Raw genomic sequence first — 26,546 nt, 5'->3', positions numbered from 1 at the left:
TGCTGGCAATAAGGCGTCTAGTCTGGATTTAATGGCCATTTATATTGTTTATCTGCACACCAGAGGTATGCACTGTTCTATGGATTGGATTTAAAACAATTTAAAATCAGAACTATACATCACCTCACTGTGACAGTAACTAAAGTAGATACAACATTGTACATTTTAGATTGTAAATAGTCAATTTTGTTTTTTAATACAAAAATTATGCTTTCATCGATACTTTTAACAAGAAGGGTTTAAATTAGAATAAACAGTACACTGACGACAAAGAATGCAGAAATAAGTCAATGAAAAATGAAATAAATTACATTAATAAATATATTTTTTGTTATATTGTACACTGCAAGGCTATGGTCCTTAATTTAACAACTATTAAGGAATGACAAACCATTTTTATATTATATTTTAAGAGTATACTTTTGGTGTCAAAAGTTTAAAAAAATAAAAAATAAAAACATTGGGGAAAAAAACACACACACACACACACACACACACACACACACACACACACACGCAAATAAAAAGAAGTCCTACCACTTGTTTATATCCATATAGGCAAACCCAAAAGGCACAAATGTCTGCAAAACACTTGCTGCTGCTTATTAAGCTTACTGTACATATGGTGATAATTTAAGGCCTCTTATTTGGTCATTTTAACATTTCTACCGGCTTCTCTCTTCTTTCATCTGGAGTATGGTGTTTAGACTGTAAGAGGATACTGTTAAAAGAGCTTTTAGTAAGAAAATCAACCTGAAAAGTGAAGGTGAAGAGGACAGAATGAGTATTTTGCAGTGAGGGGGACATTTTATACCCAGTGTAAATAACACCCTTGGTATTCTATAATTAAAACTCCTCTGATTTCAGGAAAAAGCGATCTGCCAACTATATTCTGTGTACAACTCTCCACCAACATCCTTCACTTTATTCATTCTAGCAAACATTACAAACATCATTTGAAACAGTGAAAAGAAATTGAAACCTTTTGAAACATGTTATTGTTAGAGTTATATGAAACGTTCACATGACGAAAACTCCCTGAAATCCTGACTGGAGTCAAAACCTTTTAATGAAACATTTATTCGTGTGTATTAAAGGCTCCGACACATTTCCACTGCCAGTAAAAAGATCCAGTGATATAATTTGCAGTTAAAGTGTGCTTTTAATTGCATATGTCAAAATGGAAATTAGCGCAGCCCAACACAATTAATACAATACTTTTTTTCTTTTTTTAAAACATATTTTCATCATTATACTTGGTCATATAATTGGACTATTTAAATGTGTAGAGTTTAGATGACTGCGTTTTTACTCTGCAGCCTATAGCCTAAAAAAAACATGCTCCATAATCAAGTGTGTTGAATGGTTTTCTTGTTTAGGTGTGTAGCAACTTTCTGTAATCAAGAAGCTTTAGACTCAGTGTCTTGTTCAAGGACACTTAGAAACAGGAGACAAAAGACCTTTTTTAAACTTACAATTTACAAGCGAGCGTGACACAAGATGGTCTTACGAGTGTGACAAAAAGCAAAGCGGGGACATTTCGTACATTCAGATGAGAGAGACCACAACAGAAGAATCACCTTGACTTCTAACTTTTTGCTTGCCGACATCCAATACTCTGAAGCGCAAAGGTCAAAGCCACAGCACCATGACAATATATAGAAGAAATATTCCTTTGTCCCAAGATAGCAGAGAGAAAAGAGATCGTAAAAGAAAGAAGACACGAATCCAAATGGATTGATGGGTCGGCACTAGTCTGGGGACGACGTCTGAACACCCAGCGGTGCTCCAGGAGAGGGAAGATAATCTATTTTAGCCAATATGAAACAAAAAAAGACCTAGATACTATATCTTGATGATCCTCAACTTTCATCTGTCTTTTCCAAATTATAGATATTACATGTTAAACTTTAAATGTTTTAACTTGCTTGCAATGAATGCAAAAGAATAAGCTTCTGTTTCTTGATTATCCACTTTACAAGCAATCAGCGGGAAGGGATAGGAGGGATAAATGCCTTGACAAGAAGTGTGTCATATAGGTCCTTTTCTATATGTCTGGGTTTTTTTCCTATATCCCAGGAGAGTGAAGGAGTAATCTCTGGGCTTAGAAAAAACACTGATGGTCCTTGATTGCTGAGATACTAGTCATATAATTATGAGCAACACAACTGGACCAACATGCTAATCCCCCTTTCTTCCATTGATATTCATAGAGTATAAAATGGCTTCCCGACTATTTCCGTATTGCGTGGTAATACAAACACTCAATTAGGCTGTGTGATGAAATGAAATGAGCCATTTTCTCTTGAGGACGGTAAATAGTGGCTCTCATAATTGACAACTGCAGAGTAATTCCTAATCGTAATAACATGTCCTGCATTTTGGCACCCGCAAGTGATTATAGCGAGTGTAGTCTAGGCTGTGTAGGCTAAAACGGTGTTGTCTGCAATGCTCAGCCTAACTGGATGAAACTGAAGTTGAAGAGGCAAATGTTGAAACTCAACTGTTAGGTGACAGAAAATAGATGTTAGACAGAGTTGATAGCTTTTTAGAAAACAGCTGCATCTCTGCAGATTATGTAACACTAAGCCTGACAGACTAGAGCTGTAACTATTCTGATGATTGATTCAATCGTTTAAGTCATTCCTGATGAAAAAGGGACAAAAAAATAGCTGGCTGCAACTTCTTAAATGTGATAATTTGTTATTTCTCTGTTTTATGATATTATCAATTGAATATTGTTCGGAGATAATTGTTAGTTGCAGCCCTAATTTAAATCCTCCAAACCAAGAGATAAACTGAAAATCCAACATATTTATTTTATATTTACTTAAAAAAGCATTATACAGAATTACCTTATGACAAGCCATACCTACATCATGAATTAAAACCACTTAAAAACTGGAATTAATGCAATAATTAGCAAACATTTCTATATCCACATCTGCGGGTCACCAGGGTTGATATTAGAATGATCTCAGATCTTTAAAGCATTAAAGAAATGGGGTACTTTCGAGAAAATATGTTTTTCCTTATTAATATGCAAATTTATACTGCAAGACACTCCAAAGTCTAATCAGATCATCCACTCTGTAGGGGGTATCTGTGGTGTGAGTGGAACGTTTTCCACAGTGTGTTGCTGTTGTGTTAATGTGTTCACAACAATAGTTTCACACATAGTGACACAGCACTAAAAAGACAAAACGGCATCTCAAACATACAATTTATCAGGATGTTGAGACGTAACCAGGGTAAATCGAAATTCCCATACTAGCGGTCAGTTTGCCTTTCGATTACATGAGGCTTCAAATGTCACTGACCTTTGCTCGACACAAAAACAGGGCAATGACCTCCTCCAGGCTTTCCAAACTCCTCCAAAATAGAAACCAGAATCTTTTCACAAGACTGATGAGCACAACACCTGCTATGACATCTCGGCACGTCACCGCCGTATCCCACATCCCCTGTCACCCGGGGCACTAACAATGTGAGCACTTAACCGGTGACAGTGCCAGCAAGCAGGGAAGTGATGACAATAAATGATGGCAATCAAAGCGCACCTCCTCTTTTGACGAGCCACGAGATGAAGCTCAGACACCTTCCCAGCTCCTATTAACAAATGATGAAACTGTTTTCTCTGCCAGATTTGGAGTGATCTTCAAAAAACATCACAGATGGCCAGCTCTTTTGACCAGAAAAAAACAAAAAAACTCTCTGATGTTATTTATTCTTTTTGTGGTCGGCTTGTGCCACATTGAATTATAAAAGTGGTGAGGGAGGATTTCTGCCTGCTACGATCAATAGGCTGATTCCACTGTCACAATACAAGGCAAAGATCTGAGACAGGAGTTTGACAGATGGTGTGTCACCTTCGTCAGCGTGACGTCCTGCGTGCCAGCGTGTGTTTGCGCATGTGTGTAAATGTCTGCACTTTTGCTTGAATTTCTAATCTTGGAGAGATAAAGTGTGAGAAACAAAAGTGAGATATGGGGGGGGGGGGGGGGGGGGTGCGCACACATTTGTGTGCGTATGTGAGACAGAAGAGAGGGAGAGGCGCAGAGTTAGAGAACATGAGAACATGCACACAGAGAAGCATGTTAGAGGGTGTCTGATACGCTTTCATACTCCCACCCAAAAAGCCTTTGGTGCTTGCTGTGCTACAGCACACTTTGCTGTGACTCCTCTACTGATTTAATTAACCTTTTACTGGCACCGTTCACACAATGAATCTGTGAGCTATACTCCACTGTAAAATGTGTACAGCTGCAATGGAGGCCTGTGACTTGGACAAATTGAAATCTTTTTCAAATGCACCGCCTTGTAAACAGTCCTGAACATGAACGTGGCACTAAAGATGCACACAGGACTGCTACATCCACCGTGAAAACATGAAAGGCGTCACACTTTTTCTTCAAATGAGTTTGGAAAGAAGGTGCAGGCCAGAGCAAGTGATGCTACTTTAACAAAGGATAACAGGCATTGCAGTGGAAGTCCTTTTCTCCTAAGCAGGGGTCACCAGGCGTCAACACCATCCCCCTGAATGATAAATCCCATGTGTGACGGTTAATACAGCCGAGGAGAGCTGTCACAAGGTACTGCAATGCTGTAGCTGCAGTGCCTAACAAGTCAGTGCGAGCTTTTTCACACTCTATTAGGAATACAACTCAACTGGGCCATGCTATGTTTCTGTTTCGTGCAGTCATTCATGTTTTATGAGGGGTATAATATTGATTCTGAAGCAGGCACAGTCAACATTACGACAGGAAGAAAAGAAAAACCTGTATCCCTGGTTGTGTTCACTTTTACACTGCAGCTATATATAAACATATTTATATCACAACAATACTTGGACCTTAAGCATAACAATTTAATATTAAGGAATAAAAAATACATAATTATGAAGAGCTAGTAAGTGTAAATGTAGAATGTGACCTGTGTTGAAAGACTCCACAGTTAACGACTTAACAAAGGGATTTTTTTCAATTTTTGAAAAGGGAGCATTTTCTGTCCTCGTTTAAAATTGATTGGATGAATGAGCATTACCAGAACTGTCAGTACAACAGAGCTAAAGCTGAGGTCACATGTCCTTTGGGAATTTTAATTTTAAATTTAAGGCATCTTAAAATATAATGGGATGACACAATTGCATTCCATCTTTTATACTGTATGTACAATTGCAATTTGACAAGAAGAGTGAGTATGCATGGTCAGTCCTACTATTTATTTTCAAATTTCCAAGACATTTAAAGTGATTCCACACATTCACACACAGGAACACCAAGTGACCCATATTCTAACACCCATGCAAATCCACCGTTTGTTTGCTCTGAATTTAAATTATCTAACAAAAAAACAAAAAAACAAACAAAAAAAACAAAAAAAAAAAAAAATATATATATATATATATATATATTATAGTCAAGACTGAGGATACATCCACCTGCAGTTAGGTTTTGCTAGTTAGTTTGGCATTATTTGCTCTCCTTGCGCATTTCTATCCTCCTCCTGTCATGAAAAATGTGTAATTGCTAAATTCTACATAGAAATGTGTAAATACTATTTTCCCCATTTCATTAACTAAATGATAAGGTGACAAACTGTAAAATATTGAGAAAGCTGTAACTGGTGCACCAGTGATTTCAACAAATTGCATTAGTCCATTTAAATGTATTTCATCATTATACAGATGTAATTAATTAACTACATAAGGTTTCTCCATAATACTGTTGTTGTGGGAGTGGAGCTTTAGCTGGATAACAGTCATTCTTTCTCCTAATCTCCAGCAGGGTTTGGTTTTTACTTTTCATAACTTAATCTTAAAGATTTTTACTTAACAGTAAACTGTTAAATGCTCTGTTAAGTCTCACTGCAACTAAGGAGCGAAAACATTATTATTATTATTTTTAAATTTTTATCACTTACACCTCCCCACAGATATAATGTTCCAGCACTATACAACTAGTGGATATCCACACTGCTAACGTAACACAAGACATTAAGTGAGCACATGTAGTATACATGTGTGTGTGTGCATGTATGCGTGGGTGTATGTTTATGTATGCCAGGCTATCACTGTCAGGTGTAGGGAAGACATTATATTAAATTATTTTTGGATGCAGAGAAAGAGTATGTTTTTTTGTTGTTGTTTTTAATATATATATATATATATATATATATATATATTTATTATTTTTTTTTTTTTTTATTACACTTGTGTACTAATTTGTCACTGGAGGAAAACAGAAAATCAAAAGTAAAATGATGAGTGAATGATAAGAATAATATTTTTTGACGATTACAATAAAAGGACATGAAATTGAGAAATCATGATTGTATGTAAGGAAAATAAACAATAAATAATTAATGTATTAAAAAAGGTGTTGAGGAATCTGTTTGAATCTGTAGTAGATGCACAGTACCAGTCATGTAAACAGGGCAGTATAATCTACTAAGATATGCAAGGACTGCTATACTAGAAAACCAATAAAACGGATGCTTTAATCAATTAATTTTGTTTTCAGGGGGTTCTATCAGTGGCTGGGGATTATCTTGAGTGTAAAATCAATATAAACTACTAACTAGATGTATTTTTTTCTGTTAAAAATTTCCACCAACTTCATGTTGTGTATAAATAATCTGTAGTGATTAATATATTCAGTTGGGCTAATATGCTATATTAAAGGGTCAACCTGTGGAAAATAACGGTTTGCTCCCAAAAAACCTCTTTCTTTCTGTGGATCTGTAGTTGCGCTGAGATGATCATTTTAAACTGCGGAGTTGACCGCTCTGGTTTCATCTTCAAAAGGTGGACCTCTCTTCTGTTGGATCATAGAGGTTAACATGTGCGGACGCCGTGCTCCGTGAATGTGCCGTGGCTTTGGTACTTGTCTGTGTCGAACACTCTCTAGAACAGAGCGATTTAGAATGAAATATTGAGTTCATTTATGAATAAGTGGGGCTGAACGGCCCCTTGTTGGAGCTTCTGCATGCATATTCAGTTGATGGAAACCTTTGGATGGGTCATTTCTCTTAGCTGCTTCATTAAATAGTGAAAGTCAAAAGTGCAATGCCTCCTGACAAAAAAAAATAAAAAGACCAAGATCTATAGAGGTGGAACAGTGGCAAGGTTTTTCTTTGTTACAGCCCAAAATCTAGATTAATAAAAAAGACTTTAAGTCCAAAAATAGTTTAACAAAAAACAGGTTAGAATTTTCACTTACTAATTAATTAATAATAAATAATTAATCAAGTCTTCCATTGTTCTCTCTACAGGAACGGCTTCTGCATATTAACATGATATGTAGATAAAATAATTATTTATTAGATGCTTTTGCTTTTTGTAGCATTAACACATAGCACCTGGGATGCATATCTTGCAGTCATTGTTGATTTTCCCTACAATTGCACTAAGTGAGACAATGGTGAGTTAGACAGAGTCTCAGCGGGGTATTGTACCAACCAGCAGCAGCTCCTTCAGACATTTCTAACAAAACAAAAAAACAAAAGAAAGGAGGTATGCCAAAGAGGTGTAGATTGGTGAGTGTGTATGTGGTTGTATATTTGTGTGTGCACATATAGAGGTGGAGGGTAGGTGGTCTCTAAGATAGATAGATAGATAGATAGACTTTATTCATCCTAGTAGGGGAAATTCATGTATCAAATAGCTCATACATAAACACTTAACACAAATACATGAATAAATAAGGACAAATAATGTATACAAATAGCCTAAAAGTTAAAAATAATACATACAATTTTTTTTAAACCTAAAAATGATAAAACTAAGCAAAAATATACAAAACCTTATATTAAGAGGAGGAAAGACTATTCAGAATAATAATTGCTGTGCCACCATCTTACATCATTGTAAAGTCTGATGGCTGCAGGTACAAAGGACCTCCCGAACTGCTCTATTGAAGGCAGACTATGTTGTCTTGCAGAATGGAGCAATGACTAGTGATATGGTTGTTTGCTTGGTATGTACAGCAAGAAATATGACTACAAGCAAGTGCAAAGGGTTATGTTTACTATCACCTCTGTGGTTAGGCTGAGCTTTTAGTGCCTCATAAACATATACAGAGCATATTTGGCCAAAGCAAAGGCCAGACACTGGAACAAATACATGGATTTGAATTCTGATGGCATTTTGAAAAGGTAAAAGACTTATTCTGCTCTTCCCTGCCTCCCACCCCACCAGCCCCCTCCCAGAGACAAGCTCACTATGATGAATACTGCCATTAAGAAAATGACTTGTCTCAAATGTCAGAGAGTAGCCAATGTTTTTGGAATAAAAATTGATAGCACATGAACACAAGACATTTTCCTTTTTACCCTCTCTTTAATGTTCTTGCCAGGAAAGTGTAATCAACCGTAATTATTTTAACTGCCTGCCACTCTTTGAGATCATTGGTTTCTTAAAATAATTAGAGCTTTACATTGAACGTGCTATAATGGCGATGGCTCAAGCTATGAAGATGATGAATGATGTACAATGACAGGAGCGTTTTCAGGGACTCAACTTCAGAGAAGAAATTATAAAGCTTTACACTAAAGCATATGAAGCTGTGATGATAAATTCAATGAGGAAGGAAAGACGAAAAATGCATTTCATTAAAAGATGGATTAAGAAATACTGTTGAAAACCACCAATAAATCCCATTTTTAAGTAGATTAAAAGAAATACAAAATTATTTTCTAAACTACAAGCTAACCTTTTGGGAGGTTGTGTTAACAAAACAAATAGGAGAACATAAAATATGTTAACCACACTGTGTAAATCTAAAAGCAATACAGATTATGCAGCTATCCTCTATGCATTGCCTCCAATTGACGCAACAAAGATTTGCCCTCTTCAAACAGAGAGCCTCAATCCTCCATCTCAGGTTTCCAGCATGATCAAATTTGCACTTCAAACCATTGTACCCATTTAATCAGCCATTGTGCATGCTCGGCCAACCACTGCAGAATTTCTAAGCAAAATCTCAGACTGAGGCACACAAAGCTATCTTTGATTATACGCTAGCCCATGGGGAAACTTTATCAAACTCCTCTACTTCCTGTGGAGAAGGACCAGGTGACTAGAAACTACTCAATTGGAAGACCATATTTTTTCTTTCTGCATGCAGCGAGGAATCACGCCTTTGATCCAAAGAAAGGCAGCTGCAAATGCCTCTCTAGATACCAGCCCCACCAATCGCGCTTCCACTTCCTTCCACCAATCAGTCTTCAGCACCAACCATAATCCAACCTACTGCTGCTTTTTCTACACAGTGATTTCTCCCCTTTGAAAAGCAATGAAAGCATGTGCTGCAAACAAATCAGCGTTTTAAGATAAAAAGAGAAAAAGTGTGCCCTACTCACCCATCTCATTGTCCGATTTATTGTCCATTTCCGTGTCAGTGAGTGTGAGTGCTGAGTTAGAGCGACTGGAGAGGCATGAATTCTGCCCTGACTTTGCCCCCGTTCCCCAAAGAGTCATGGTACGTTCCGGTGATACAGGTTCATGGTTTTCTGTAGCAACCGGTCCTCTCGAGTAGCTGCTGAGTGGGTGGGAGAGGCCCGTGTCAGGGCAGAGTGCCAAGCCTCTGCGAGCCGAAGGCTCACAGAACCCGAGTTGCCTCAGCGAAAATGTCTGCCCTGTGAATGACAGAAGTTGTAAAGTTAACAAACCAAGCAACAACACGGTTAATGGCCAAGAGCAGGGCTACTTAAAAAAACACTTAACCTAAGAGCAGGGTGGAAAGAGAGGGGTGATAATTGTTAAATGAAAGCCTTAACAACATCCTCCCAAGCTACATAACGATCAGCAAGATGCTAAAAAGCATTTTACTCTTATTTAAACCCCAAACAAATCACCTGAAAATCAAGGTTCTTGTAATCACCTAAAATAAACAAAATTCCATTACCAATTTATAATTTATAGTTTTCAGAAAGTGTTTCAGGCACAGTCTGTTTCGTAATTAATCATTATCATATATCTGTGTTGTCTTCAATTGGAATTATTTGAGGCTCTGGTGTTCATGGAAAAAAAAAAAATAGTCTGCCATGCCTACAAAGACACTAAGTAAAATTAATTAATTAATTAATAAAAACATTTTAAAAAAAACAGGAGATAGTGGCAATAAGAGAAACACCTTGTGTGGACCTCATTAGAAAGCCCCTGAGCTAAAAAGTAAATCATGCCTAATAAAAAATATTTGTAGCTATAACTTTCACGATTTCAATTTTGATATATTTTATTTGAAATGTATTTTAGATATGAGTGTCATCCAGTAAAACACTTACCATGCATTCATTTAATTCACTTAAATCACTGGTGCTGCAATGCTATTGATGGATAGTGTTTTTTTTAAGATTTCATAGACAGATTTGTCAACACACAATGCTTAAGATACACATGATGATCTTGTGGATATTAAACATTTGATTCTGGTAATATTGATGTTCACAAAGGGAGGATTTTGTCATGTATTTTTAGCTGGAAATAAAGCAAAAACCCCTTTCACTGTACCTCATCTCGAAATGAAAAAGTGTTATCAAATTGTACAAAAACATCTCCTTTAACTCAAATCATAGTGCAGCAAAGTAAATGTGTACGTTTAGCAATGAAGTGAGATGTTAAGATGACCTAGTTTTATAATATGGTCAAAGCCAAAACAAAATTACCTAAAAATTTCAAAAATACAGACCAAAAAAAAGTGTACCACATCTAAAAATAAAAAAAACATAAAAAAATAACACATATGAATAAATGTAATAATACATAGAAATGTTCATACACCATCACACTCAGTGCAATGAGCAAATCATCTATATCTGCACAAAATATGCTCTTTTTCCATTACCAGATGAATAACATTAAGTCTGACATTTACTGTGATGATGTGAGAAACAGTCGTTAACATTAAATGCCCAGATTTGAAAAAGAAATAAAGGAAACTAGCATTCTTCCCACAACTTCATCATAATCCCATTAATTCTAAAATGGGCCCCAATTAGCACCAAGAAAATGGAAGGGAGTAATGGATAGATTTTCTAATTGCAATCTTATGAGCCAAAGGAGTGCCATAAAATAGAATAAACTGCCCAAACTTTTTAATTACAGAAATTGGGGCAGTTTCTAACAGTCAATTAAAGGAAAGGGTTATTTACTGAGCATTTTTTCCCTATTATTTTAACATAGTCTAACAGTTATTTCAAAAGGTCAGAGTCGCCCACTGCGTCAGACTCCTATGTGACTTTTCTCTAAAAGTTTGGAAAGATAAAACTAAATTGTACCTTTGTTTGACGTTATTTAATTGTGTTTACACTGTCCAACACACTGGCATCATACTGGTTTTTCTTGTCAAACTTGCACAGATAAAGTGGAAGATGAAACAGTAAATTGGTAGAATTTAGTAATCACGACAAACTACAAAATCTCTCCATCCATGTTCATTTACTAATGATGTTCCACGCTGTTAGAAATCAGCAAATGAACATGGATATAAAATGTTTTATTGTTTGCTGCATTTAACTGGAATCCCTGATTTATCTTCTATGTGTACTTTTTGAATTTAGAGAAAGAGAGAAAAAAAAAACACAGCTTCCTTGTTAATACAGAGAAGTACACATACTTTTTTTTTTTTTTTTTTTTGTAGAAAAGGTCAACAGACTGAGGCATTCTGATAATATAGGCCTTTAAGTGTCTTTTATTTATCTTTGCCAGCCTCAATAACCACCCTACTTAGCTCATATTACTGGATATTCATCTGACAAACATTGAAAAATCCAACAGAGGGATAAATTGAGTAAACAACTAACCTGGCCTGCTGTACTCTGCACTTTCCTTGTGGACCATCTCTTTGACTCTGCCTCCAAACAGCATTCGTGAAGGGTCATGGTCAAAGGCCTGGAGTGTCTCGCTGGAGCTGTAGGATTTCTGAGTGGGTACGCGGCAGGCTCCCTCCTCCCGGTCAGCCGAGGAGGCGGTATAACGACGCTCCTGATCCTTGTCTCTCTCGTAGTCTCTCTCTCGGTCTCTCTGGCTCTTGGACAGCGAGCAGAAAGGCCGCTGCTCCCTCACCCGTTCCATACTGCCTGCATGCTGGGTATCCAACTCCCTCCCCTTCACCACCGACGCTCTCCTGATACACTCGCCACTGGATTAGTTCTCTCTTTTTCACTCCTCCTCTTCCTCCTCTGGTTGTGATTCTGCTCCTGTACCAATTTTCTTCCTATCAGCCCTCCCTGCTTCTAAAGCTTTTGTCGGTCTGTTGGTCACTTCTTCAGTCTATTCATCCTTCCAGCCATTCTACCTGGAGAAAAAAAGAAAGGGGGAAGAAAGGAAGCAAAGAGTTCAGATAATACTAATCCATCTGCTTCATCTTCAAGAGCATATACTTATCCTCTTCTCATTGCCCCACCCCCACCACTACCTCCCCAAATCTGAAACCTCACCCGTGAACTCTTGACATACATGACTTCCCCTCTAAAAAAAGATAGACTTATCCCGCCTATTTGAGCCCTCATAATCATCAAGTTCATCTACAGTGTTTTGATTTTAAAAGTTGCAAATCAAACTTTTCCTATCAAGCAAAAGCCATTTTATAAAAATAAGAAAAAGTTTTTTGAGTGAAACATTTTGAGGTGCTTTGAGGGAGCTTTTTCAATTTTCTAATGATGATTGTCCAAAATTAACGTCCACCAAGTATCACATGCTGGTTAAATCCCAGATAAATCAATATGTCACGCATCACGCTGGCCAGTGACTTTTTGACATGATCACATCATGCTTTAATTTTTAATTTAAACTGTAACTCATACAGAATTATAATTTTGACCTTCTGCATGCACATTAACCTAATGCCAGAATAGAAATAGCAAAAATATATGTTTCTATGAAAAATGCATAATGAACCTATATATTTTAAATATGCTGTTTCCCAGGCAGCTGGTGACAGTTATATGAAATAAATTAATGGGTTGAATTGCCTACATTATGAAAAAACATATTTCATCTCTTACCTTATCTACCCATGTAAATAGATGTATCCTTCTCTAAGACTCTAAGACTAAAAACAATTTAATTTAAAAAAATTCAGCAGCAATCTGGTTTTCCAGAGCACTGTCTTTGTTGCTAATAGACACCATTTTCTATTTCTTCAGTCAAAGGAAGTTTAAAGAAAATGAGAACACTATCCATGGTGAGCTCTATGGATTATTGAGAGTTAAAAAAGAAAAAGGAAAAAAAAGGGGGGGGAAACTAATTACATTGCTCAATACTAGGTCAGTGAGATTTTTATTTTTTGTAATTTGGGTGAACTGACCCTTTAAAAATGTCTCATTTACTCCCCTTCTATTGCTATTACGTAGTTCATTTTGACTTTATTTACCCAGGTTTTGAGATACACACTGCATATATATCTTGATTTCTGCCTACTCACCAAATCAAACGAGGTGAGTGGAATTTTATTTTTGTGGTGCTCAAAGCATTGAAATAAATAAATAAATCAGAACCATCATATCTTTCCAGAAACAGTGTTCAGAGGCCTCACTGCAATTTGTTTTCACTGAAGCTCCACTCTAACAACAACATAGTCTGCATGGAAACAGTCAGTTCTATGGTTTATCAAAAGGTAATCAGGAACAATACTATCTGCATACACCAGATGTCAGGGACAAAATGTTGCTGTTTTTTGGGGTTTGTTTGTTTTTTTTTTGGGGGGGGGGGGTTTAAATACAGTGAACTGAGCCTTTTGACTGTATGTTATGTAAAATTATACAATTTACCAATATATGTGAGAACACAAGTTAACCAAGAGTTTAATTTATACATAAAAAAGCAAAAATAACAGTGAGATAACATGGAAAATCCCTGCCTATATGATTTCCTCATTTAATAGTCGATGTGAGTCAAGTAAAAGAGTTCGACGTCACACATGTGACTCAGCTGTGTTAAAATCTTGAACTTGCTGGAAATTCAAAGAAGACACTCTCACTGGTGGAGACAGTGCTCTAAAATGTGGACAAGTGGGAACGAGAATGTGACTAATCCGCAAAAAACCCTTGAGTGGAATGTGGATGGGAGCCCCGGTGTGTCAGAAGTGTTTATTACCAGCCATTTTCCACTGCCTCCTGACACACACACACACACACACACACACACACACACACACACACACACACACACACACACACACACACACACACACATGCCACACACACACCATTTAATTTCTCTCTTGGCTGAGCTGTAAGACTAGAGTATCAGAGTCCTTTCCCCATATGAGATCTACTTCGTTTCACATCAAGCATCAAAACCTTCCAGAGGAGCCAGGATAGCAAACCGTCGCGCTGCAAGATAGCACTGGCCCCAGAGTGGCTTCCCAAAAACTGAAGCAGTAGCTGTTGGAGTACAGGATGCAGGGATAATGACAATTGTGAGCTGTTCTAGGCCTCTTCAACTTATTTTTCCCCACTCTTCGCTGAGAGTTGCTGGATATCATTCTGTTTCCCCCGATGGGCTGAGATGCAATCAGTGACACACTATCTTGTAACCCTGACACTCAACTCTCAACACTACCCCACACACACTCGTCTTTTTTTACAATGCCACAGGACATCTCACTCACATCTCATCACTTTCAGGAAATTGTACACACCCGTCCAGATTGGCAGATTAATGTACGGGATGAGTGCAAGCAGACACGCCCAGAAGCCTCCCTGATTATGATCCCCCTCTTCTTTACAGGCTTGTAAAGAGATTCGCCATCTGAAAAAAAAAGAGCTAATGCTACAAGTCCTACCCACTGAGCTGCCAGCCCCCTACTATAGGAGGAATTAGATTTGTGTCCTAATCAGCTATAAGCCCTTGAGTGACCAGGCATGTCCCTGTATAAACATTTCAGCTTTACTCCAAGGACCAGAAGATGCCATCTTTGTCACAGCTCATCAACATGTCCTGCTTGTGCACAAACACAGCACATGGGGACACTATCAGGACACAAGAGAGGCATTCATGATAGTTTAAATTATTTACAAAAGGTCATACAGGCTCTTGAAGGGATTCTATTGTGTTTCTGCAAGCTTTAATTTTCAAAGGTTTTAACTACAGTATGAACTAGACTACATTGAGCAGAGAAGAATAAAAGCCAGTCTGTCTCGCATTGATTATGCAAAATCTGCCTCTAGTTACCCAACTGAGAATACACACTAATGCACACCAATCTTTAAAGAAAAAAGAGAAGCAGAGACAAGTCTGATGTGTCTGATCAAGAGATTTTGGTAAAGCAAGTAAGTAAAATCATGAATTCTTCCTTTCTTTTTTTTTTTAGTTTTCCAGTATCACTCACTTCTACATTTCCTTTTGCCTTTGATCATGCAGTTGAATCAGGGCAGTCAGTCGCCCATGACCGCTCGATGGAACAGTCGACACTGCAAAATTAGCGTCACACAGAGTTCCTCTGGTGAGCCACTGAGGCAGGGAGAGAGACAGTTCATGATCTACGCGGCGTAGCTCATGAACTGAGCTGAACACGTCCAAACGACTCCCGTGCCAGTTGAGTACAGTCCCCTTGACGCCCGGTACTGTCCTACACCTCTGCACTTCTTTGAAGCATAAACCATAAACCATCTGTATAATATGGTGAGAAGAAATGTGTTCAAGTCAATTGGCTCTTCAGGGCAGTTGGAGAGGATTCAAGGATGAGATTTACTTGTTTCATGTCTGACATACAGTATGTTCTTTAAAGATGAGAGTGGGTAATGTTTTATGTTTCTAACTTGGGGATTTGGAAGGTACAACAACCTTTTAAGATGTCTTGGAGATAATAAGTTACTTTATACAAAATTAATCAAATAAGTAAAAGACATACAGTTTGTTACTCATCAACGGCACGAAAGGTAAAGACATTTTTTGATGCTCCGAGCAAAGACAACCAATAAGGAGAGCAACTTTCTAAGCATCGCGGAATCAATTAGTCAATCGATAAGTGCTGAAACAATTTATTGATTGGTCAGTAGGCAGAAAATTAACTATCAATGTGTGAGTAAACATGTAGAGTCTTTTATCAAAGAACAATTCAAATGATTTTCTGGTTTCAGCTTTCCAAATGTGAGGAAGAGATGAAGTATATGAAGTGATTTTTGACTGTTGGTCGGACAAAACAAGAAATTTGACAGTGTCACCTTGGGCGCTGGGAACTTGTGATGGGAGCTTTTCCATTATTTCTTACATGTTGTAGACTAAGTGATTATCAAAAAAAGAATCCATTAATACATTTTATAACACTGTCAATTGAATATCTTTGGATTTTGAATTGTTCATACCATGAAAAACGAGCAATTTACTGTTTTTCCGACATTTTATAGACTAAACGATTAATCGAAAAAACAACACTCAACAATGAAAATAATAGTTATTGCAGCCCTGCCCATAAGATGTCTTATATATGATCATTCTACACTAAATTGACAATATAAATAAATACACCAGCTTAAACTGAGCTGCCACACGCTCCTGACTACAGCACACAAAGCATTTTGTAAAACAGGAGTAGCCACCACTGACCAGAATGCTGAAATGGCAACTCTTCACTAAGCCTTTGTTTGGTAATTATATTTCCAAGGTGCTGCTGTACATATCAGCTCAGATCTCCCTGTCAGTGACCTCTGTAAATAATGGTAATAAAGAGCGCACTTGTCGTTGCTGGTGTGTCCCTCCAAGACAATCCACCTGTCACCCAGTGGCCTGGCCCACCACCCCCTGTCCCCCTAACGTCCCCTCCCCATCTTGTTGTTGGCCATTTGCCGGAGCACAGATCAGACGGCTCTCAGCCACGGGGAGTGGTAAGAGTGGTTGATGGAGCTGGTGGAGATCAGGGCTGGCTCCCTTTAACACAGCCAGCACCTCCAACAATAGCCGCCTCTGACAGCTTTGCATAATTCATCTTGTCGAGTCTCTCTCCCTTTCCTCCTTGACGCTCTTCTCTCCCTCTCCTCTTTCAGTTTCTCTTCAGTTCTTCTTTTTTTTTTTTTTGTGCCTCCCGGCGCTTGGAGAAGGGGAGAGGGAGAACCAGGGCAGTGTTCCATCAGATGCTGCCTGTTTCCCCCTGACACCAATGATTTTGGAGACACAGAAGTGTTTGTCTGCAGCACGTTGCCCAGACTTTCTGAATTCTGGATGCCATCTGAACCAGATTGTGTTCGTTCTTTATCCAGGCTCGATGCCTAAATCCCTCGCTGCAACAGGAAGAGTATACAGCTATTACCTAAAAATAATAATAATATGTACAGGAAAATCAGTTGATCAAGAATATTGATAATCTAAACTTTGATATGAGGATCTGATGCTCAGCTGCTTAGTTTCAGTGTTGTTTATTGAACTGTAAGACCCTGTAACATATAGAGTTTTGCTTTTTGCAGATTACTATAATTTGCAGTTTCTTTATCTTAAAATATGTGTAGTCACTGACTATATAAAAGAGTGACAGATAGAGGGATGAAGTAAGAAATTGAGGGAGGGAGGACACAAACTCATGACAGCATTTATCTGCAATTAAATTTCAGCTGCAGCTATATCCTTAGCATACTTGGTGACGGGATGAGCTTATACTGCACTGAGTGAGACTCTCAGGAAAGATGATGAAATCCTGCTCCATGCCAAGTCTCTTGTCTCAGTGTATGATGCAGAATATTCACAAGTAGAGTAAAGTGATGCAAATCTCTGATACAGCCACTTCAGATTATGGAGCTTGACGCCTCATCGCTCATATTTAAGCACATTAAACAGACAAACAAAGCTACTGTGAGTACAAAAAACAAATCACCAAAAAGCTGAGCTGTACCCACAGTGGGTTTTTTCATTTGTTTTTACTTTCTCGTCTGTCATTGGAAAATCATAGTGGTCAATGTCTAATCCTAACAATTTTGTTGTTGCTTTTTGGTCTGTGAGAATGAAATAATAAAAAGGGGCATCTGCCAGCGCCTGCATACAATATAATAAGCTGAGCAGGAATGTTTACAAATCCCCAAAATAACCCTTCACCAGTACGAGTTATATATTCATTGAATCTTTAGTGAAAAAAAACCGCAAACACAGCCAAATTCATTTTTTAAAATGTAATTGCTAGGTGTGGACAATCGGAATATAAAAAGCATGATTTTATAATGTTTCTCCTGCACTATCTCCCTCTATCTCAAATGGTAATAACAGGTTATTCAGTGCATTCATAGATACAGGCTCCAGCATTTATCTGTATCCAAGGATACTAGAACTGAACCCAGCTCTTATCAAAATAGACGCCCCCTCCATATCATACACCCAATTACACCAGGCAGTCTTAATTCAATGGGCCACAGTTTGCTATTCTATCAAATTGGAATCACTGCATTTCACACAGGGGATCTAAGGAAGTAATGATGTTCATGTACATGTTCTTAATTGAGAATCTTGCAAGATGGTGTCAACAACTGTCGTCTAATGCTTACTCATAATGAATTGACTCCATGGTGTGCAAAAAAATAAAATCAGCTCCACAGACCTGAGGCAATTTATAGACAAATCCATGATCGACCAATTGTTACGGAAATAAATTAAATTGCAGCGATACAGCAGCTGCATTGTAATGAAGCCACATAGCAATCACAACGCCACGGAGGGTGATTGAAAGAACACAATTTACATCATATCTGTCCACAACATATCTTGTAAACAAAGTGGGTTTGAAAAAAAAAGGCTTATTGCAGGTATGTCATTTATTTAGATCATCAGCGACGCACTTTCTAATGACAAATTCTCAATCAAGTATCAGTCCTGCTTGATGGTCTAATCTGGACATCTGGAGATCTTATTGAAGCACTACTGTAGCCCATCAACGGAGCATTCAGAGAGTGGCTGAAAATCATTACTCAAACTACATTTCATATGCTGGCAGCATACAAACCTGCTTACCAAATAAATATTCCAACGCAAACGCAGCGAGATATTCTAAAGTGCTGACATTGTGTGTCATTTAAATGCATCTCACATGATTGTACAACAAACTAACCCCTCCCTATTTTAGTATGTGCAGGGGGAGGGGGATATACACAGCAATCATACAATAGTGGCAGACAACTGAAGAGTATGAGGGACGGCATCAACGGTGCATACTGCAACGGGAATGCAACAGAGTGCTGCTGCGACTAATGGAAAATATCAAATCTGACCAAATAGACAGTGACCCGCTGTTGTGGTTTCAATCTACATTATCAATCTACACAATGCACACTTGAATAATATGAAATTAGAGGAAATACAAATTTCATGCACACAATGAATATCATTTTTGCACTTTACAGAGAATAATATATTGGGTGTATTTTCTCTTTAGGCATATTGTGCCACATAAACTATTACAATATATAAAGAAACTAGAGGGTTTTATTCTCTAGTTGTCAGCGTTTTAAGGAGTATGTAGGTCATGATGGAACACTATCAGAATACTGAGAGACTGCAGGCCTTATTAAAGAAACATCAATCTGAAAATTCACCAACATTGCGCTCATGTCTCTACTTCCAGAGGTGAAACTTAGAGAGTCTGGCCCGTAACGATTGGCTGAGACCAACTTGCGAATGCGCACCGGTCTCCACTGGAAGTCAGAGATTGCTGACCTGTATACTATTACACTGAATTGGATGGGGCTAGTTTTACACTCTTCAATGGTCAGGTATTCAATATTTCCTCTTCGTCACCCTGCTGACAATAAAGAGATAGAGGGAGTGTTGCCGACTGGCTTCCTCTGTGAACCAGTGCCTCCGCCTTTTCCCCATCATCGCTCTTCGTCACCCGCCAGACCTGCGTCTTTCAGCATCACAGAGGTCGCGTCAACTGAATTATTGAAGCCGTCCAGCAGCTCCATCGACAAGCATAGCTGACGCCCAACTTCCCACTGGGCTGTCCAAGGGCCACAAAAGACCAGACCTGAGGCTCTTGGCAGGTTGAAGCTACTCTGAGAAACCTCCTCCAGGGCTAATATTGCTTTGAGCAATTATAGACCAAAGCGCCAAAGCTCAAAATCATTTTATACATACAATGAAATAAAACTGCTTCCTCAATATTTTAATGCGGGCTGTACATCACATAATGAGGATGTATGCCGTATACAGCTACTGACTGAAAGTGTTGCCATGTAATGTATTTTTAATACGTAACGCTTCCTGACTTTGAATATAATGTCTGTATTTTACGAATGGTGATCCTAGAAAGCATGCAGGTATCCACTCAGAGCAATTTTCACAAGCAGAGAGCACAATGCATTTCTATTTTATTCTCCATATGACAGAACTAAGCACATATCTGCTTGTCTCCCTGCCAGGCTCAGCCCCGGAGCGTGCAGGGAGAGTTGTACTGTTACAAAGTCAGGGCCACTCCTCAATCTTGCTACTTGGTCTTGACCCAGAAAGTCCACTAGAGCATGCTGAGCCATAAATGTTAATCTGTAGGTTACAACAGTGTAAAGCGGTGCTGCTCCCAGAGCTGGACCAGCAGGACAGCATCCTGTGGCTGATCACAGGTGGCTTTCATCTCAACCTCCTTTGGACAGGGTTGAAGTAAATGTTCAAAACAAAAACCAAGAGCTGTCGTGCTAGGATTTTCACTTTCTTGATTTTCAGTACCCAATGCATGGCTAAAGAACGGCTTCTAACTCATCACAAACAATTACCGGCCGTTTTGTACATGAGCACCCACGCACGCACCCACGCATGTACATCACCACTAATGCACTTGCACGTATGTGCACATTGAGATTCAGGAATCAATTTATGTTATGGACAACACATTAGGACATGCAGTGAGTCTACAATAGCCATGAGGCGGGTACAGTAGCTGCTCCCTTGAGAATGCTCCTCTGCAATCAAAATGCAGTGGCAGGTATCGCATTTTACTGAGCCTTTCATTATGGAAAATACTATATAAATCCATTTTGGTGTTAATATAAAACTCAATTTATATTCTTAGCAGTTACTAAAGCTCTTTGAGGCATTTTTAGTTTAATTTAATAAATGATGTTTATCAACTAGGACCCAGAATATACAAATCCTTCAACACACCATCATGACTTTAGACACAGAAAGAAGCGTATATGGTAATACAACAGCTTGCATCCATACCATGATGGGGTTTTTTTGTCCTGTGCAGCATACATTGTAGTTAAGGACCACAGTGGTAATGCATCAAGTGCTGTCACTAAATATCCCTACTCTAAGCACATTTCAAGAGCGTGCAATCCCCTCCCCCCAAATCCTAGGGTGACTTTCAGCAATAATTTGGGAACTTGCATGGAAACCTTTTTCTTTTTTTCTTTTACCAGAGCAAATTTCAGCACAAGTCTCGCAGTAGTGTGCTGATCCCAAACAATCCTCAGGCCAAACATTTCAATTGACATCATTAAAAGCAAATGTATATGTGTGAGTCCTAACACAAGGCTTCCTTGACATGCTTAAGGATCCTAAATGTATCACGGCATGCTTTCCTTTCACACCAACTATTTATCATGATGTCTGCCTGTTCTCATGGGAGGAAAGGCAAAATGAACTGGGAGAGAAAACAGGTGAAAGAGAGTGCAGCAGACAATAGCTGGGCAGGCTGTGTGTTAATAGTAACAGATTAGAGGGCAGCAATTATGCAAAGTAAATATGACATGGAACTGATCCGTCGAGCCCAGGGAACTGTGGGTAGTTTGTCAGGCTGAATTAACCTTCACATGTTTGCTCAGATGTGTTGAAACAGGCGACTCGGCAATGCTGTTTGCCATATCAAATGTTATAATACATAAGGTCATCTTCTGAGCCACTGTCGGCATCCACAAGTAATAAGGGGAGATATTATACAGTAGTTGCAGGGCTGTGCATCGCCTTGCCTCTATATCTCTCAGATCTTAGAGGAGTTATTTTAACTGAGGCTGAGGAGTCATCCTTATTACCCCTTAACAATCTATAAAACTGTTTAGGGCCATATTCAAGCTGGCATTATCCCTAAAGGAGGCAGTTCTCATCACACAGAATATTAAATTCTCCACAGGAATAATGAAAAGGGAAATTACTTAAGAATAGGAACATGGAGTGTCAGTGTTGTGTACACAATTCTTCTAATAATTCTGAATTAATTAGATGATTCTAAGCTCTAATCGTACAAAAAGTCACCTCGAGAATTTTCCCCCTTCGGCTAGATCAAAAATTGTAGTCACTCGCTGTGATTACTGGGATTAAAGGGCAATAAAGTTTGAAGCTGAGGCATTAGGCTAAAGCCTCAATAAGGCGTCACAGCAGCAAGTGTAAATGTCTCAGTCCTACATGTGTAATCGCCTGCTACATTATGGCACTGTGTATACCAGACAACAGTAGACAACAGAAGTTATTGCTTTTCACTTTAAAACTGTGCAAAACGTGTAGACAGCACAGCATTCACACCAGAAGGCTGTTTTGTCCAGGTGTTATTCTGAAGAGTGTAAACACAATGAATTCAATTTACCCGAATTCTGTAGCAGTCAGTCACAACCATATTGTAGCCCGAAGATTAGTACCACAGACTGTGATGTCTCATTCAGGTAAGTCAATTTAGATTATTATCGAACCCTTGAAAACATAATACAAGCTATACTCATGTTTTGGTGTGCTACTACAAAATCCACATGTTCAATATCACCCAATAAGTGTCACTGTAATGCCTTTACAGGCTGGCACAAGGAAGACAGACTGTGTCTCTGGTAGTTTGGAGCCGTTTTTAGTTCTAATGTGACCCATGACACAGCCACAGGCTTAAGATTATGAGAAAATCGATCACTTTGAAACAATTTTTTCCCAATATACCTGCCACTTCACACCTAACAAAACGCCATTTATCCATGATAACAGGAGTAAGTATTAGAACGTATGATTTGCCCTTCAGCTTCCATAATTCACAGCTGAGGCCTGAAGTGGCAAAGATATGCATTACTTTACTACTCCACTCCTTGTCAGTGGTGGAATATGAAACAAAAAATGCCCTCAACTGCTGCAGTTCCTCAACAGAACTACGGACAATAGCCATAAATCAATTTAGCTAGACAGATATACTTGTCCTTCTGGGCTATCATGTGGACTCAGATGCGTGTGTTTGCAGATTGCTTATAGCCTGATCCATGCCACAGTGAAATTAGATAAACTTTGCTGTCTGACTCGTGGCAAGCACTGAAACAAGTCACCATTTTATAGCTGAGACACAATAAAAGTAGGGAATGAACCCAGTTAATCCAAAACCTTTTGTTCAACCACTTTTTAAAAGCTCCCCAAATTATGATACTTATGAAACACAATCAAACCACAAAAGCATCAATTACATTACATATCAATCGTTTGGTTGTCAGGCCAACGCCCCTTTCTACTAATGCAGAAAATACAGCCCTAAAAGTTGCGGCTCCTGCAGCCGATGTCTGACCCGGGAGGCGTTAAATCCCTGTGCCAAACATAGTCTTATAGAGGCCTCTCGCAAATTCATTCAGAGGCTCTGATGACGTTTCTCCCTGTCCTGCATCTCAGGCTGAAACCACACATTTGGTATAGTTTAGCAAGTGTGATCATAAACTTGAATTATTAGTGGATTGAGCGGGTTATCTCTGCAGGTGATTTACACCCCAGTGAGGCTTTCATGCTTTCATAAAGCATTTAATGTGTAGAGAAATTCAGTCATTGGAGCAAAGCCATCTCACCATGTCAGCTCTTGGTCAGAGGTCTTGAGGAGGACACTGAGGTGAGAGGTGATAGAGACTGGGAGGAAGATTAGCTTCTCACTGTCATCCCTACTGTATAATATAACTTCCAGCAAGCAGCAACAAAATCTGTTATTGATCTTGTAACATTTACAATGTTTCAAAAACTACAAAAAACTGAAATATATGCTTTCTAAAAACACAGCAGGTGACTTTTATGAATTGCATCTTTTTTCCCCCTTTTTTTTTTTCTTACTGTTGAACTTTAGGTTGTCATTCATTTCCCTCATTCATGTGGAACTGTTCAGTGATGCATACATCTTGCTCAACACTTGTACTCATTAAACCAGTAGGCGAATTATGTTAAAAATCCACAGGGTATGAATCAAAGTGTGATCTAATTTATTTTTATCAAGGTACCGATGAGAACAGTGGACGAGAGCCCCGGCGGGTTTAGGCTCTACATCTTGTCAGGGGAACATTGCGGAATATTGCAACAGAGCGTACAGACCAAATTAGACACCATTATTGAACAAGAACCGATGTTTACCATTTATTTAAATTGCACGTGGGACATCCACTTAGAGCCCATGCGAATCATAAAACACTAACAAGACACTGACCTGCATGCAGCCTGTGTGAGCCTGTCCGAGGCAACGGCAAATAAACTTCCAGCGGTGCGCTTTAGTCCAAACTTGCAGGCAGCAGTGGGCACAGTGCCTTTCTCACAATAGACGCATGTGCAAATTTGGCACAGCTGAAATTCTTCACAGACACCTTGCAATCCTTCCAAAGAAACCCTTCGTCTTGGTTACAACGTTGAAACCGACCGTGCACAGCTCGGGAGGAGTGGACCTCTGTGCTGTGATGATATTGTGCTGCGTTGTTGTATCAGGAGGAGAGAGAGCTTCAGCTGCCAGCTTCGTAGAAGACGTGTTCTTCCCAGGCAGTCCTCCCCGTGGATCGGCCAGTCAAATACTTCCAAGAATGCAGTTGTCCCCTTTCAGAGAGGTAACACAGTTATGTTTCCTTTCGCCCAGCAGTGCGGGATGTTTTTTTTTTTTTTTAAAGACAGAAAACTCACTCGGAGAGGATGCGGAGGCTAACCAGCCGCTCAGCTGCTCTTTTGTCCTATATTCACTTGTCAGCTGATAAACTGCGCATCCCGTCGCTTTCCTCAGGGTCGCCTTTGCTCTGCCTATCAACACTGTTGTACTGCCGTAGGCCGTAAATACAAAAAAAAAAAGGACTGTCAACTCAACTATGACCTCCAGTAGGTGGACAACATGAAAACAACTGCACGTGTTAACAAAATTAGATCCATTATCAGAAAAAAAAATACTTTATTTATTTTACCTGCTTAGACTATATCCGTTTAACATCTAACACATACACTCCTGTTTTAAAAGCTAGAAAAATATGCTCCATAAATTCAATCTGAAACAGAGTAGAGGTGGATTTACTGTGAGCCACAGCATCCTTCTGCCTGCTCTCCCTGTGCCTCCTCTGTGCTCTTCTCTTTTCTGTAGAGAAGCTGCTCATTAAGCTTACCTATGGCCACGCGCGCTGCCATATAATTGGCCAACACTCAAATCTCCTATTTCTCACCTTCACTGTTGACAAAGGGAAATAAAAAGGGGGAAAGCAGCCTGATGTAAATAGACGTATTATTTTTCACAGAAGAGCAGCTAAGACTTATTGAAGCTGTTAATTAAACTGTTAGATAAACAAGAAGGCCTAAATGACTTGCTTTTCAAATGAAACTCCTGCTTCTATAGACTGGCTGTCGACTAAGCCTGATTCATATTGTTTTGCTCCACCATCTGTGGTGGAACTGATCAATGGCATGGATCGGCAATAAATATTCACAGTTTGAGTGCTATCAGCCCGAACCATTAAAAAATGCTATCACTAATACATAGCATTTTAAGTTTTGTCCTCTTGCCTTTCATATTAACATACAATGGATATGAGCGTGCTTTGAGGGTTGATTACCTCATCTTGACTTGCCCTTTAGTTTCTGATTTCACAGGCAGAATTGAAGTTCTTCAGCATTTCCTAAGTGTGAAAACTTCATCTTGATGAGCTCCGGTTACAGAGATAAGTACACTTGCCTCACGGCCATTTTCTGTCCCGGACTTAAACCAAAACCACATTTACTTTGAATCAGCTTTGAGATTGAAGAAAACATACGAGACCCTATCTGATAGGCTTCAAATGATAGCATTTAGAGGACAGACCGGGGAAAGCAGAGTTTCATTAATTACAAAAGCAACAGCCCACTAATCCCACTAGAAAGGCATTTTGAGGCCGAGTCGTTTTGGTTCTGAGGGAGAGAGAAGAGAGAAAGACTAACAATACCAGTGGTAGATCACAGACCTTCAAGCTATGGTCTGCAGGCCCCATGCCTCAATAGGGGGCCAACTACTGCAGCTCTGACTGGGCAATTTTTTTTAATCCCCTTCCTGAATTTACCCCACGTCCGACCACATGCAGTGATGAAGTTATCACTGAGGACAGCTTTTCTCCAAGCAAAATCAGCCCTGGCCTTCGATGCTTGATTCTTCTATTATACCCGGAGCACATCAAAAACTTGCCTCCATCAAATGGCATTATCTGCATGAAAGGCAACTGCCCAAAGAGAGGAAAGAAAGAAAGGACATTAAATAGGAGAGGAATTATTGTAAGGGCTGCTGAAGCAGTACCCCTCCTGCTTCCACCCTCCCTCTCCCGACTACTTTTTTCCCTCTCTGTAATATTCTTGGGGGTTTTTCAGAGGGACTGTACGTGGAAGTTAGTTACTAAGCAACATATTCACACATTTCATACACATGAAG

At 39.0% G+C, this 26,546-nt stretch overlaps 1 protein-coding gene across 3 annotated transcripts in view; it reads right to left on the bottom strand.

Annotated features, from left to right (window-relative positions):
• si:dkey-237h12.3 (teneurin-3) overlaps positions 1 to 12,103 on the bottom strand; it is a 130,546-nt gene extending 118,443 nt beyond the window's left edge. For 2 of the 3 annotated variants that reach the window (XM_062425565.1, XM_062425566.1), the window contains exons 1-2: positions 11,803 to 12,103; positions 9,361 to 9,636 (exon numbers count right to left, since the gene is read on the bottom strand). In XM_062425565.1, coding sequence (XP_062281549.1) covers positions 9,361 to 9,636; positions 11,803 to 12,073 — 547 coding nt within the window. In that variant the 5' untranslated portion in view covers positions 12,074 to 12,103. Of the gene's footprint in view, positions 1 to 9,356; positions 9,637 to 11,802 lie in introns of all 3 variants that reach the window. The other variant, XM_062425567.1, reaches the window with a different exon arrangement.
• Between the last annotated feature and the right edge of the window lie 14,443 nt (positions 12,104 to 26,546).

This window comes from Scomber scombrus, chromosome 9, assembly GCF_963691925.1.
Source record: "Scomber scombrus chromosome 9, fScoSco1.1, whole genome shotgun sequence".
Classification (NCBI taxonomy): Eukaryota; Metazoa; Chordata; class Actinopteri; order Scombriformes; family Scombridae; genus Scomber; species Scomber scombrus.
Note: the sequence above shows the minus strand (reverse complement) of the source record. Positions and strands in the feature narration are given on the sequence as shown.